Source organism: Danio rerio, chromosome 17 (assembly GCF_049306965.1).
Source record: "Danio rerio strain Tuebingen ecotype United States chromosome 17, GRCz12tu, whole genome shotgun sequence".
NCBI classification, from domain to species: Eukaryota; Metazoa; Chordata; class Actinopteri; order Cypriniformes; family Danionidae; genus Danio; species Danio rerio.
In genome coordinates, this window is record NC_133192.1 from 13,438,862 (window position 1) to 13,453,847 (window position 14,986).

At 36.1% G+C, this 14,986-nt stretch overlaps 1 protein-coding gene across 2 annotated transcripts in view; it reads right to left on the reverse strand.

Moving 5' to 3' along the window:
- The window catches only part of ahctf1 (AT hook containing transcription factor 1), a 28,463-nt gene extending 15,571 nt beyond the window's left edge, over positions 1–12,892 (reverse strand). Inside the window, exons 1-9 of one of the 2 annotated variants that reach the window (XM_009292870.5) lie at positions 12,659–12,892; positions 4,538–4,660; positions 4,134–4,387; positions 3,556–3,736; positions 2,814–3,021; positions 673–789; positions 515–599; positions 271–421; positions 51–183 (exon numbers count right to left, since the gene is read on the reverse strand). In XM_009292870.5, coding sequence (XP_009291145.1) covers positions 51–183; positions 271–421; positions 515–599; positions 673–789; positions 2,814–3,021; positions 3,556–3,736; positions 4,134–4,387; positions 4,538–4,658 — 1,250 coding nt within the window. In that variant the 5' untranslated portion in view covers positions 4,659–4,660; positions 12,659–12,892. Of the gene's footprint in view, positions 1–50; positions 184–270; positions 422–514; positions 600–672; positions 790–2,813; positions 3,022–3,555; positions 3,737–4,133; positions 4,388–4,537; positions 4,664–12,658 lie in introns of both variants that reach the window. The other variant, XM_692635.10, reaches the window with a different exon arrangement.
- Between the last annotated feature and the right edge of the window lie 2,094 nt (positions 12,893–14,986).

The following is a 14,986-nucleotide window of genomic DNA, read 5'->3' on the forward strand; positions in this document are numbered from 1 at the left end:
GCAACATGTCCTTCCATCAAATCTGAGTGCATTACTAATAGCATACTGACCTCAATGAATCTGGCATCTGAGCGTGGTACCATCTGTTTATGTCAAATACACCTATGAATGTTGATGGCTGGCCTTGTCCATATGATTTCACTTGCCAGCTGAAAACTGACACACTTGTATCAGGAGACGCCACTAAAAAGAATCAAATTGAAAGTTAAAGGTAATGTGACATCAGTCAATCAATCTCTGCAAAGCATGTGGTGTTTGACATGTAAATACCTTCATTCATGCTGTCGTCACGGTCAGGATGGTGACGAAACTTCTCTATGGTCTGACAGCTGATCAGACGGGTATTGGTGGCCTGAGCTCTTAGAGGAAATGATGTACCGTTCAAGTCCTGACTGTAACGTTCTTCACAATACTCCAGACCCTAAAAGTCAGCACATTGAGAATGAATCTTTTTCTGCAAGAACATAACAAACATAAAGACTTGCAGCATTCAGAATTCTGCATGCCACTGTACCTCATAAATAATTTTTCCTGAAGCCAAGCACTTCCTCTCCCCGAAGGCCAGTTGTAATAAATGAAGGCTGACCACATCCCCCTCACTGCAAAGACAAACAAACACATTAATGTGATTTCTGCCCCATCGTGATAGAGCATCCAAAAACGTGCACTTACAGATCCTGTGCAGACTGCACAGCCCATAAATAGCAGCAGTTTCGTGGGTCATTTTCTGGCTCCTGGAAGGTAAATGCATAGACAGGCACTCTGCCCCCCTCTAGCTGTGAGTGATACCTGAAGACAAAACATATGCATCAAAAAAAAAAAAAAAAAAAAAAAAAAAAAAGTATCTTTTTTTTGTTTGGTTGCATGAACTAAACTCTTAAGAATTTAAACTAATTTATTTCGATGTGGTTAATAATTTTTACTTTTTAACATCATTTGTTAATCAGCTGCTCACTGATCTGTTTATGCTCCTTTGTCAATAAGGCAATCACTGCAGCCATGTACTAATGGGCGCTGATTTATAAATGCTGGCATTCAGGCACAAATAACAGAGAGCTTGGAGCGCGCACACACACACATATCCATGTACATAAGTGTCTAGCCCTCATTTCAACTGATGAACCTCCTGTACTTTACTTGGGTTCATAGATGAACTCATGGCACAGGATTTCTGGACTCTGTGTTATCGACTCCCCAGCTGAACTCACGCAAGGATTTATAAAACCTAACTTGCTCTACAACATATTAAGAAAAAGGCACTCTTGCTCGTGTGATATTAATTATAGGGTTCCCACTTTAAGCAGAATGCCTTCACCCTCACTTTCACATACTAGAAAGCTACCTTTCTATGACATCTAATGAATGGAAAAATAGGCCGCTATTGTGCTCATATCTTAAGAATAACACTAAAATATGTTAAAAAAATAACAACGTTAAAATGATTTTAGCTTGAATACAATTTCGCAGGATTGCAATAGCCTATGAGAAAAAAAAAAAAAAAAAGAATTTTTTTGCATAGCTGCAAAGTGCTTCTTGTTCCAAATTTGATAGCTCCATGGGTGTTTTACAAATCCTACCTTTAGCATTTCTATCATCCATCATTAAAGTGGTCATCTTGAAGCTAAAGCTCTTAAAGTGTATATAATCCTGGCACATTAGTCTCAGTTAGTCTTGTGACTGCATTTGACTTGAGTGAAATAAAATAAAAGATAAATAAAAATGGAGCTGAGAATTAGGAGATAATTGCAAACTAAATGTAAATACTACATACAAATATGCCAGGTATAGCCATGATTGGAACAAAATATAAAAAAATTACCTTAATTTCAATGTCTGGAAAAGACCTTTTAAAATCCCATGACAGGTGAGAACTCTGTGACTAAGGCCTCGTTTACACTGTCAGGTCTTGATGCCCAATTCCAATTTGTTGACTTTATCTGATTTTTTTGTCTGTCTGTTCACATGTCCTTTTAATTGTGACCCCTATCAGATTCATGCGTTTACACTTGCCAAACAATTTACGGCGTTGTGCGAGCATAAAGGCGTGTTCTAGCATCTGCACCACACTAGCCAAGCCATGATGGAAGAAATTGTCTTGCTTTTAGCTCTGCGAAATAAGTGAAGTTCACCCAACTTTAAAATGATTTTGGGGTGGAGGGAAAGGGCCGTCATCGCAGCCTTTGATTTATGTATGGTGTCCTCCACCATTCAGAGGAATTTGTGGGTACAAGAGAGACCTCGGGTCTGGTGGGAGCAAATTGTGACGACTGATCACTTTCCTTTTCCATGTTTCCGCATGGTAGACAACAACAACTGGGTGTCTACACACACGATCTTCCTTCTAAGTCATTAAAGCATGGAGAAGCACCACATTGTCGCAAGTTTGACATACAAAATGGAATGCCTCAATAAATGCAATCTGCATGTTTACATGATGGTCGCATTGTCACATATCCGATTTATATCTGATTTATTTCCACATATGAAGGAGGCCTGAAACCGATCTCTGAATATCCGAATGCATGCGTTTTTTTTTCATGTTTAAATGGTCGTAGAACATATCTGATCTGTCACATTTGAGCAAAAAAATAATAATAATAAATTCAGCATTGGGTCACATTTAACTGGCAGTGTAAACAGGGCCTAAAAAGTTCTGATTTAAAAACAAAAACCCTTTGAACTCAAGATGTGCGTTTGTTTATTTTTTGCAAAGCGAGCAACATACTCAACATCAGCTCACACAGCATTAAAACAGCAACTACAATAAGCATCCCACACCCCAAAATAATAATTCCTTTCAGGGTTAGACTTACTCTTTTTTGAGGCTCTTCATGTTCCAGAGTTGCAGATTGCCATCAGAGAAGCCCACAGCGAGCTGGTTGGTGCGCTGGATGTACTGCAGGGCTGTTGCTCCAATACCGGTTGGGCTGCTGAGCTGCAGACACAGGTGTCTACCCTGCTGCGTTACCCCCTCTCGCAAACGTGGGATCTCGGACGGAGACTTATTGACCACCTCCAGATCTGTGGCCAAAACAAATTCAACAAGGTTAGGATTTTGAAAATATCAGTAGCCTCCTTGATTCTAGAGTAAAAGCTTGTACACAACGGGACGCTTTTAATCTGCATTGTGATGTTTTTCCACGTTCAACCAGCAGTGAGTCAACTGAATGCAAAAAATCACCCCCTTAGGTTAGATGGTGCTTGATGAACTTGCAAATCATAAAAAAGTGAAACTAAACTCATCATCAAATGTTATTTGCTACTCTACATAACTACTCCATATGTTTTTGTGCTTGAGCACCACCAAGTCGTGTTCAGCAGCTCCAGGCAAATGAACATAAGTGGATGAAGCTCATTGATGAAGCTCATGGTTGATACTCTTACATTTTACGATCACATTGATGGCCTTTTTTTAGTTACTAGGTGTGAATTGTGGTCGAAAGGTACAAGCAAAAAGCATCTTGGTGTGTATGATCTTTAAAGTTTGAAAAGAGGAACTATGCTAGTATTTCTCCACTACCATTAAATACAATAGAACAACAAAATAATCCCCACCTGAAGCCTCCAGCTCACTCTGACTGCAGGACAGGTCATCCAGACAGAGATCAACTAGCAGAACATGACCGATGTCTGTGACCACAGCAGCCACACCAAAAAACCAGCGCAGACTCTGGTGTAGATGCTGTGTGCTGGCGCTGGCCCCTCCATAACTGACCAGAGGCTCAATGGTTGTGATCTATGAAGAAGCAGAAGCTCTTTTCAAATCACATGATCCTTAGCAGTAGTGTCTTTATAAAACAATATTAAAGAAAACACTTTATGCCAGGTTGATGTGTTTTGTAAAATTTTATTTATATAAAGGATTCGTCAACAGATAAATCAGTTTGCACACATTCAAAGAGATTATAGCAAGTACAAACCATTAAAAAAAGTTTAACAATTAAAATATACGATAAGTTGAATTAAAGGAAACATTTGCGTTAAGATTGACTTTATAATAGTGTTAAATATTTTTTTAAGTAAAGTAAAAATGACAACATTTAACACCTAAAAACATTTACAGATAAAAACAATCAAAATATTAATGAAACTGTAATAGCATCTGAAAAACACAGAAATAAAACTGCACTCACTCTGCCTGGAATTACCACAGCCTTGACAACACGAGAGATACCGAGATCATACAGACACAACATGCTGCCCTCCGCTTCCTCCAGACCAATAAGAAGTCCTGTTCGCTTCAGCCAGCAGAAGTCCCTCACAGCCAGAACTGTGGGAGGGTGTTCAGACACCCCGCTGAAGTGGTAAGCAGAGAAACGCTCTCCACTAACAGCATGGACAACCTCCAACTGAGGCCCGCAGGCCAGCCAGGCCAGTCCACTCTTCCCTGCACCCATTAAATAAGAGATGTTAATGAAACACAAGAGGAGACATCTAATAGTAACCCAAGAAACGTACATCAAAAATCTCACACAACATGCCATGTGTTCATAGATGCAATCAAGTGACCATCAGAACGGTGTAAAACAACACTCACCAACAGTAAATTTTCCGTGCAGCACAGAGTCCAGAGTAACTTCATCCTCCCCCAGAGCATCTATCGTCACCTCTGGAAAGCGCAGCAAGCTGCTGGTGACTTGGGCTGCCAGGTCACGCATGCCTACTGAAGAGAGAACACGTGCTAGAAGTCAATCTCCCAGAGCTGAAACATTAAACGGGTAATAATCAAATGACTGAACGAAAACAGAAGGTGCTTGTTGAAATGAGGCCTGTTACGATATCAATTTTGTTGATGAACAATATATTGTAATAAACCAGTGCTTCTCAAACGTTTTTCATCAAGTACCACCTCAGAAAAAAAGTGGTCTTTGCAAGTACCACCATAATGAGCAGTTTTGAAATACAGTGGCGTATTAGGTCTAGTAAAACAGCTTAAGCTCTGTACAGTTCAAAAACGAGGCATATTAGTTCCTATTATTAAGTACATTTAAATTAAAATGTGCTTTTAAAAGTTAAAAATGGTAGGTTACCGTTCTTAAAAAGTAAAAAAAGAAAAAGAAATAACTCCTGGTTTATTAGCACCTGGAAATGTTGCCTGGACCGCATAAATATAGGCTTTATGTCATCATATTCATATATAAATCATTTTTGATGATTTATTTAAATATATGTAGCATGTATATATTACATATTTGATTCATCCGCGTACCACTAGAAGGAAGCCTGCGTACCACTAGTGGTACACGTACCCGTTTGAGAACCACTGCAATAAACAATATTATTGTCATTTTAAGACCGTTTTATGCCACTTAGTATATAATGACAGAACGACAATATAATAGCATCATAACGCAAGTCACTCTTCCATAGAACACATGATATTTTATTCTTAAGAATATTTTATTTAATTAGTCATTTTAACAATTAAATAAGGCATTGGAATCAGAATGTGAAAATTTATATCCTAAACACACACACACACACACACACATATATATACATATATATATATATATATATATATATATATATATATATATATACACACACACACACACACATATATATATATATATACACACACACACACACACACACACACACACACACACACACACACACACACACACACACACACACACATATATATATATATATATATATATATATATATATATATATATTAATAAATGTTAACAAATAAGTGCAATGTAAAAAGTAACAAAGGCTGTGATATCTGCTACCAGATCTATTTTCATTTGTCAAGCACCCACATGAAAATATATTCGTAATTTATAGTAAATACTAGTGTTTTTTAAACCATTCTGACATGGACACATTCAATAGAGATACAGATGTTGCTCAATCAGCTAAAATATTGCTAGAATTGGCTTTTACGTATGGGTTATATATATTGCATCACCAAAAAAGATTGAGGTCATGTTCATGTGTTGCGCGATACGTCAATATATTGATTATTGTGACAGGCCTAGCTGCAATATCACTGAAAACATTACAGACAAAGAACCCCATAGACAACAGCAGTTGTCAGCACTTTTGTGCCTGCACTGGAGCAGTTGCTGTTTGCGTCTGTCCACCACACTTGTGTTTCCTCAAACCATACAATAAAACAGTGATTATAAGCAAACGGGCTGTTCAGATGAGCTCATGGTCAGTCTGTCGAGGGCCTTTTAGAAATAAGTAAAAAACTCCACAAACTCTACAACAGAGATGGCCAAACTAGGGTCTGTGGGCCAAAGTTAGTCTACGTTAACATTTGATTCGGCCTGCAATCCCATCAGAGAAGAGAGGGAATATTATGGGATGGTTTCGAGATAGTCAATTGAAATTTAACGTAAAATAAATGTTTCAATTAAATGGTGTAAATTAATCAGATTTAGTTTAAATGCACAGACTGCCATGCAGATTTTGGTGAGCAAATCAAGTCATGTTGAACTCTGTTTCAAATGGGATTGTTTGCTTTTATAGCAATAATTATACTAAATTAGTTCATACAATTTAAAGTAATATTTTCTATTTATTTTAAAATATTATGAAATAAATTGGAAAATTAACCATGGCAAATTGAATGTAATATAGTTTAGTATATTTACCTTCGGCCCACGGCTCACAATGATATTTGGATTTTGGCCCTTTATACAAAAAAGTTTGGGCACCCGCACCCCTGCTTTACAATATTTTTATGTATACTCGTCTATCTTTTGGTAGCACTGATTTTATTGTTAAGCAAGACTTATTATAAAATTTAAATGAACTTTTTTAGATGAAAAAAATAATCGAAACTTTAAACATAGACAGAAAAATGTAGCTTACTAAAACAATAGAAACAAATATAAAAACAAATGCAAACAGATATAAAAAAACTGAAAACTTAAAATGACAACTCAACGTATATACTGAAATTTAAAAAGTTAATACATAAGGGTGTCAGGATTTCGATTTTAAATCAAAATCGATCGAAATGTATGCTCAATTTCGATTATCAAATCAAAAAATAGAATCGTCGATGCTGTCACGCCCCCAATGTCACGTCAGCTTGGCTTGCCAATCGGGAAAAAACAGGCTTGTTGAGGTGCTTGTTAAACTGTGCAGACGCAAGAGAAACGTTGACAGGGCTTAAACTTTCAGGGCTCGACAATAAGGACTGCCCGATGGCCCGGGCCAGCGTACGAGACGCTCGGGTCAGTGTACAGTGCTGCCTTGTTGTGTGCCAGATCAAGCCAGAGCTGCGTGCTGCGACTGTCTGTCAATTGTGTGCAAATACAATCTTACGGTGCATTCACACATAGACGTTTGTTTTGGAATCGGTCTCGTTTCCCCCGTTAGCACGGTTTGTTTGGCATATATCCAGCAGTTGCGCGCCAAATCCATCAGTCCAAGATCGCCTGAATGAGACGGTCTCTGCCCTATTAAGCAGATCGATTGTAGTGAGAAAACAAAACAATGCAACGAACTAATGACTAGGGGTGTAACGATATACTCAGCTCACGATACGATGTGTATCACGATATAATGTTCACGATTCGATATGTATCACGATATTTGGAATAAAAATTGAAAATTTAACTGAAATGCAAATTTTACCAAGTAAACTATTTTTTATGTATTTCTTTTGTTTCAACTTGTTAAACTGAACCTTCTTTAAGAAAATAATTTAAACAGGCCTGTCTCTGGAAAATAAAACAATTTAAAAACTTCTTAAAAAATATTATTGAAATGACAGAGACAAAATTAAGGAACAATATAAGTAAAGGTGCAAAAAAAAAGCTTTCTATTCAATTGAATTTAACAGTAAGAGCTTAAGGCTTTGCTTGGTCAATTGTGTTTTTTCTGTGTGCAAAAAAAATCCACATTTCCAGGTAATCAGCAGTTCTATAAGATAATCCTGAACTTATGTGTATCTGTCTGAGAGGTTTTTATGGATGGCTGTCTTCATGTTGGGCATGATGAGTGACAGGGTGGCCGTCTTTTCATTACACAGGACAGTCGTGACTCTTTTCAGCAGTTTAGGCAGGTTTACTATTTTTATTCGGCGTCGCTGATGTCGGCGCTATCAAGTGTATCATGTTGACGTGCATTTTTGTGTACCTCTGTACTCAAAAGGGTTAATGCTAGTCGTATTCATAACTCTAAAATGCGATATGATTGTTTAAATAATGTGTACGTTTTTGGTTTCATTTCCCCTGCTAAGTGCTGTTTATACTTCCCACGCGGCTCCTGAAAGATCACTCTGTTCCACAAACTGAATTTTGTTTACTACTTTATTAGTCACAACCTGCAGGTTCCTTTCTCTGAAGCAGACGCGCGCGTATGGCAAGCCGTTTTAGCATTTAAACCTTTGTTCTGACTATCCATAAATATATTTAATTCATATTTAATTAAATTCTTTTAGAGATATCTCTAATTATATTTTGACTAGTCGAATTATAATTATGACTAGTCAAAATATAATTAGAGATATCTCTAAATATATTTATGGATAGTCAGATCAAAGGTTTAAATGCTAAAACGGCTTGCCATACTCGCGCGTCTATCATCCGCCCTCTGTAGTAACAGCTCACGTCTTGTGTGATTTTGCGGCGGCCAATACATCATTATATGAAGACAGAATGATATTTTAGGGTGAATTGTACCTTATAAATACAGTATGTGACTCTTTCAACACCATTAAGTATGTAAATCACTGTGAAGACTTTAAAACTTAGGATGTTTGACCCAGTATGCGTGTCAAAAAGCGGACGAGTCTAAAGCAATGACTGGACAACCGAAATGTTGCCAGACGTCTGATTTTGAGAGGATGGGCCATCCTTTATTTCAACTCCACTCATCTTGGTCTGCTAACATTACTGCTGCTGCAATCTAAACTCACGTGCGACAGCAGGTGGAACGTAGCTCACGTGCAAACAGCTCAACTAATAAGAGAAAACGGACGTCATATCGTAATCAAATCGTCATAACGCCACGATGCATATCGAGACATTTTTGCATCGCAATAAATCGTACAACGATAAATCGTTACACCCCTACTAATGACCCAGGCTATATCACAGTGTATTATGATCGTGTAAAAGCCATATATACGGCTATATGAAGAGAGAATGATGAGCAGGGCGAGATGTCATTCTTACCGGTAAATGCGAAAGTGAAAGCATGCTGAAATATTACCGAGAGCTGTTTATCCAACCTGATCTCGGTTTATCCGTTAGGAAAATTGACCGAAGTTACTATCTGATCAGTTTTTCATGTTTTAATCTTATAATATGTTGTGTTAGACCAGTTGTTTTGTTCATTTCCGCACTGACAGCTCAAAAGAAAGATCAACATTGATCTGCTTCGCGATCTGATGCAGTCTCGGTTCATCTGCTATATATAACATATGTCTCTCTATAATTTAAGCCTAAAATGCAGAATTCTAGCCAACGTTTCTTTAATTGATTGATTAATTCGATAGATAGATTTTAGTAATTATGTGTGTAACTTACCTTTATTCATTTACTGTATGATTTGGTTATGGGTAAAACAAAGACCATGCAGGTCAGGTAGTTTAAGTAGGCTACAAATAATTAATTCGTTATTAATTAATTAATTATTCATAATCGAAAAATGAATCGAATCGTGACTTAAGAATCGAAAATGTCATCGAATCGAGGATTTGGAAGATCATGACACCCTGATTAATACAGTATAATAGTAATTAAAATACATTCAACAGTGTTTTTTAATACACAATGTTGCTTTTTAGATCATATTTGCACTTTTCAAAACTGTATATTCCCTTCCCCGATTTTGTAGTTGCACTGGCTTTAATGGACACATTAAATGTAAAGGAGGTTACTTTAAGGAGTTTTATTTATATTTGGGTCAAAGGCAAGATATGCAATTTTGGCGTCTGCATTAAATTATCATTTACAAAAGAGATTTCATAGAGGTTAACATAATACTAAATTCTGATATATATTAAATTATTAAACATTGCATGCTTACAACTGGGTAAAACCTAGTGATTTTAATGTTTGTAATCAGGTATTAAAATTAAATGATATGACAATAAGAATTTGGGGCTGCACTTTAATCCTCCAATAATGGTCTTTTATTATACAATTAAAACATCACTGTTCAAGATTGATTGGTATTAGGCATGGGACGATAATCGTTTTTAAGGTTTTCCGCAGTTTGGAGAAGTCAAGGTTTTAAAACCACCAAACTTTTCTGCTATACCTTTTTAAGGTATGTGTAAGTTTTTTATTTACCTTTTTTTAGGACAACAGTATCTCAAGCAAAAAAAAATATCCAAAGATGCCGTTTTATATTGTAAAGAAAACTGTGTTTTTTTAATCAAATGAAGACAACAGGAGTCTATAATTCGTTTGAATTACTTAGCCTGACATGTTTACTGCTCCAAAATATTAGAAAGGTTTCTTAAAATAAATTATTTTGTGTTCAAAGGGGAAAAGATTTTTTTTTTAACCAGACACTTAAAAATTATAGATTTTAGAGCAGTAATCACAATACCGTGAAACCATGATATTTTTTATCTAAGGTTATCATACCGTCAGAATCTTATACCGGCCCTTGCCTACTTGGTATACAGTATTGCATATATTGTGTATTTAAGCATGCATATTTTAATGAAAACAATTTATGAAACACCAAATTATATTTTCATATATATTTAAGATTAAAGCTTTATCATTCATTTATTAGAAAAAGGTGCTCGATCATCCTAGCACAGCCAACCAAGATGTTTACATAGCTTTTATGTTTACCAGCTTTGAGATATGAGGCAAAGCAATGATAACACTATCAGGAAAACACACGCACGACTCGAATGCTCAGCTGAAAGACTCAAATACATGATTAGGTCCAGACTAGGTCAAGATTTTCTTGTAAGGACAGCTCTAATTAAATATAGTAAAACAGTTGCACTGTGCAAGTCAGACAGATTGCATTATGTTTTTCTCTTCTTTTTCATTCTTTTATAACCTGTTTTAACGCATTTTTATTTGTTTTATCTGTTTTTTTTAACATTTTTATTATATGTTTTTCTTTTCCTTGTCTCTTTTATTCTTGTTTATGTGAAGCGCTTTGAATTGCCACTGTGTATGAAATGTGCTATATAAATAAACTTGCTTTGCCAAGGAGTTTATGGAAATGACATGCACTTCAAAATCAGAAATCTTCAGATTTAGCAACATTTGAAAGAACCTTTCCTGATGGTCTGATAGCACTTTAAAATGTAATAAAGATTTTTAGAAAAAGATTTTTAACGAAAGTAAAGAAGTTCTGATAGATGTCCATGCTTGACTAACTGCCTATAGTGATCAGCATATGAGTAGACCCCTCACAAATCAGTCTTTTAAAATTATATTTTAAATAGGAAGCTACACAATATTAAATTTGTGCATATACATTGAATTGGTCAGTACTGAAGCCAGATCTGGAGTTTATCTAACAACATAACTTACGATAACGGTCCAAAAACTTGCACACCCAGATTTAGATTATAGAAAAATATTAAATACAAATTTTAAAAGAGGAAAAATTAAGAGAAGCAAAAAAAAATATGATTTAGTTGAAATTTTGTAGGTTGTAATTTTTTTTGTGCAATATTTTGCCTGAATTTAATTGTATTATGCTTCAGTTTCTAAATATGTTTGGTAAATTAATTATTGCTTAAATAAATATACCTGTTTAATAAATATGTTTTGTTTAAATGCACTAACATATATTGCCTATATTCACTAAGAAATTGATAAAAATATTCATTTTAAAATGGGGTGTACTCAATTATGCTGAGCACAGTGGGTTAAAAACACTCGTTCATGCAATAGTGCCCCCTGGAAAAGCATGGTCATACCAATGCAGCCTATAGGGAATCATCCATGTGCCCGCGCAGAATACACGTCCCACCCATGTGAGATACACATGGAGAAACAGAGACGTGAAATCACAGCAACACAACACACTAATTAATTTATATCAAGGGCTAATGCTATGCAAAGCACACTAAAGCAGTGTAGCAAATGTCTGCAAGCATGTTGTAACCACTTTATACATGATCAATCTGAAGATATGCACTGTCACCTTAAAATCTTAGCAATGTTGCATTCAAATACATTCAAATTACAGCAGACAAATATTGTTGTAAAAACAATGCGTCTATTCAGTGCTATAGCTGCTGTAATTTACATAAAACGTAATTTAACATGGTTTGTACCACAGCTTTGCTGGAAAGTTTCTGTCAACCGTAAGTTAGCAAGTCAGTAGCACTGCTAGCTCAAACTGTTACTGTTATACCAACAAATCAAACAAGACACTCGAGTTACAGCCACGACAGAAAATCAGACACTATAAAAATCATAACGTGATGTGTATTAACATAAATCATGTAAAATCTGTGATAAATAGCCGTGGGGTTGCGTGAGTCGAGCCCACGCAGGCTGTTACCATGAGCCCTTCAGATTAGCCGCAAAAGCTAACGGTAGCTAACGGTCACAACACGAGACCAGTTTTCAACAACAATCAAGCAACACAAACATTTACTGAAACTTCTTGAGTTGCAGAAGCATGTACAGTGCTCTAGAATACCATAAGATGTATAAATAGTCAAGGGTTATCAAAGATCACAGCGTTGTACCTGCGCGTTGATGACAACGGCCCTCGAGAAAGCTGGATTTAACGTTACTTCAAACACGACTTTCGTGGCAACTCTTTCCCGGTCATAATCCGGACTCGGTTTGCAGGGATAAACTCTCGAAGTCTAGTTGTGATGAACCTTAAAGCAGTAGCGAAGAGAAACTTCAAATCCAGAGAGTTCAGTGTTAAGCCGTGCCGACTACTACCGCTTGAACGCAGGCGCCATTTCCACAGCGCTGCAGAACCACTACTGCGCATTCATCAGCTTCAGCCAAATCCCGCGCCACAAATAGTATCGCGAGTTTTTAGGCAGCTCAGGGATTTTTCATATTTATGTCATTGATCAATGAAATGAGCAAGTTACTTCTTGTAAAGTAAGTGCATCTATTGTAATGATCACAATTAGATAGTGACAATATTTTTTAAAAATTTGATTATTTTTGTGTTAGTTTAAATCCTATTTTTTTTTTATATTATACGAAATGAAACATTTACATTACATTATAGAGACCCGTAGCCAGCCTGCTGAAATGGGTGTTTCTTTTTTGTTTCTCAATTAGCTAGTCAGATGTCATCTTAGCCACACTTTTTGATGTACTGAAATAGTCCCTAAAAACAAGACTTTGAATTTGAATTGAATTTGAATAAAATTCAAATTAATTACATCACTTATGATAAGTAATAAATAGCAATCTGTTAAATTTTTAAAGTAAAAAAAAAACTGTAGCCTAATGTCATTTATTAGACAAAAAAAAAACAAAAAAAAAAAAACGGCCAGCACATTCAACTGTCCTAAGTCACAATTTGGCCATTTAAAAAAAAAATAAACATAATAATAATAATAATAATAAAATTGAGGCCATCTTCCAGCCTAAACCACGGCGAATGAAGTTCTGCACAAGACTTTTGGCCAGCGGAGAAATTAAAATGGTCGTGCCCAACTGAGTCTGGTTCTCTCAAGGTCTTTTTTCTTCACTCCCATCAGGTGAAGTTTTTTTTCCCTCTCCGCTGTCGCCACTGCCTCACATGGTTCAAGATTGGTAGAGCTACGCATCAATGAATTGGCTCTTCAGTGTTTGAACTCTCAGTAATGATTAAATCACACTGAACTGAGCTAAACTGAACTGAACTGAACTTAAAACCTAAAACCTGAACCACACTGTTCCAGTTACTGAACCGCACGGTTCCAGTTACTATGACCATTTATGTGAAGCTGCCTTGACACAATCTACATTGTAAAAGCGCTATACAAATAAAGCTGAATTGAATTGAATTAAAACAATTATAATGAATTCTTTTGAATTTTTTTAGTCTTTTTGGTAAAAACAAAAATACATTTGAAAATTCCTGGATATCAACAATAGCCAAAATATATAAAACATTAATGTAATATGGTTTGCTTCTGGTGCTTCACACCTTTTTATTGCTCATTTTTATTTCAGAAATAAGGTCCAAGATTTACAATAAAGTTACCTGTAAAATGTTTTCTCTGTTTTTGTTTTCTCTGTTTAAAAACAATACAGTAGTGAAAGAAGACTTCTCTTACATCAGATTCCCACCGAAGCAACAGCCGACAGAGGATCCGTTTAGTATTAATGCCTTTTTCGATGGATTATTTTCATTATTGATGATGGCATAACAGTCAAAATAGGACAAATGAGCTCATGTACAGGACAAATTCTGGACTTTTGTGAGTGAGGGGTGGGTCTTCTGAACCCCCCTGCAAAGGCCTAAAAGGTTAGAACATGTTTTTAGTAGAATTTTGGCTGTAAAAGCACACCTACAATTGTTTCAGGCGCAGGTCAGATTTTCTCCAGGTCAAATTTATTTTGTTTATATTGATTTTGTGTAAAAAAAATAACCCAAAATCCAGTTTCATCTGGAATGCATCCCAGATCACCTTCTGAAGTGGTTTGAGCAATGGGATATCTGATCAGAATAAAACAAATGAAGTGAGCAAACAGCCTCATAAACACAGACGTGATGGGAATATATACTGAATATAAATATATTATATTAATTATATAATAAATATATTACATAATATTAAATTGCATAAAATAAATAAAAGGACAAATGCTGGACCTTTTTGGGGGGGGGGGGGGGGAGGGGGGGTTAGAAGCAAGAAACATGCTATTAGGTTATGTGACCGCTAGATGGCGTTCTTGGGTAATAAGAAGCTCACCATCACTAGGAGTTTAACTCAATGCAGGTGGGTGTGTCACGTAGTCGTGATCCCTCCTTACTGCCTTAACCACCATATCGCTATCTTTACAGCATAGCTGTTTAGACTGACGTTTGTAGGTTCTGTCATATACTGACTCCCTTC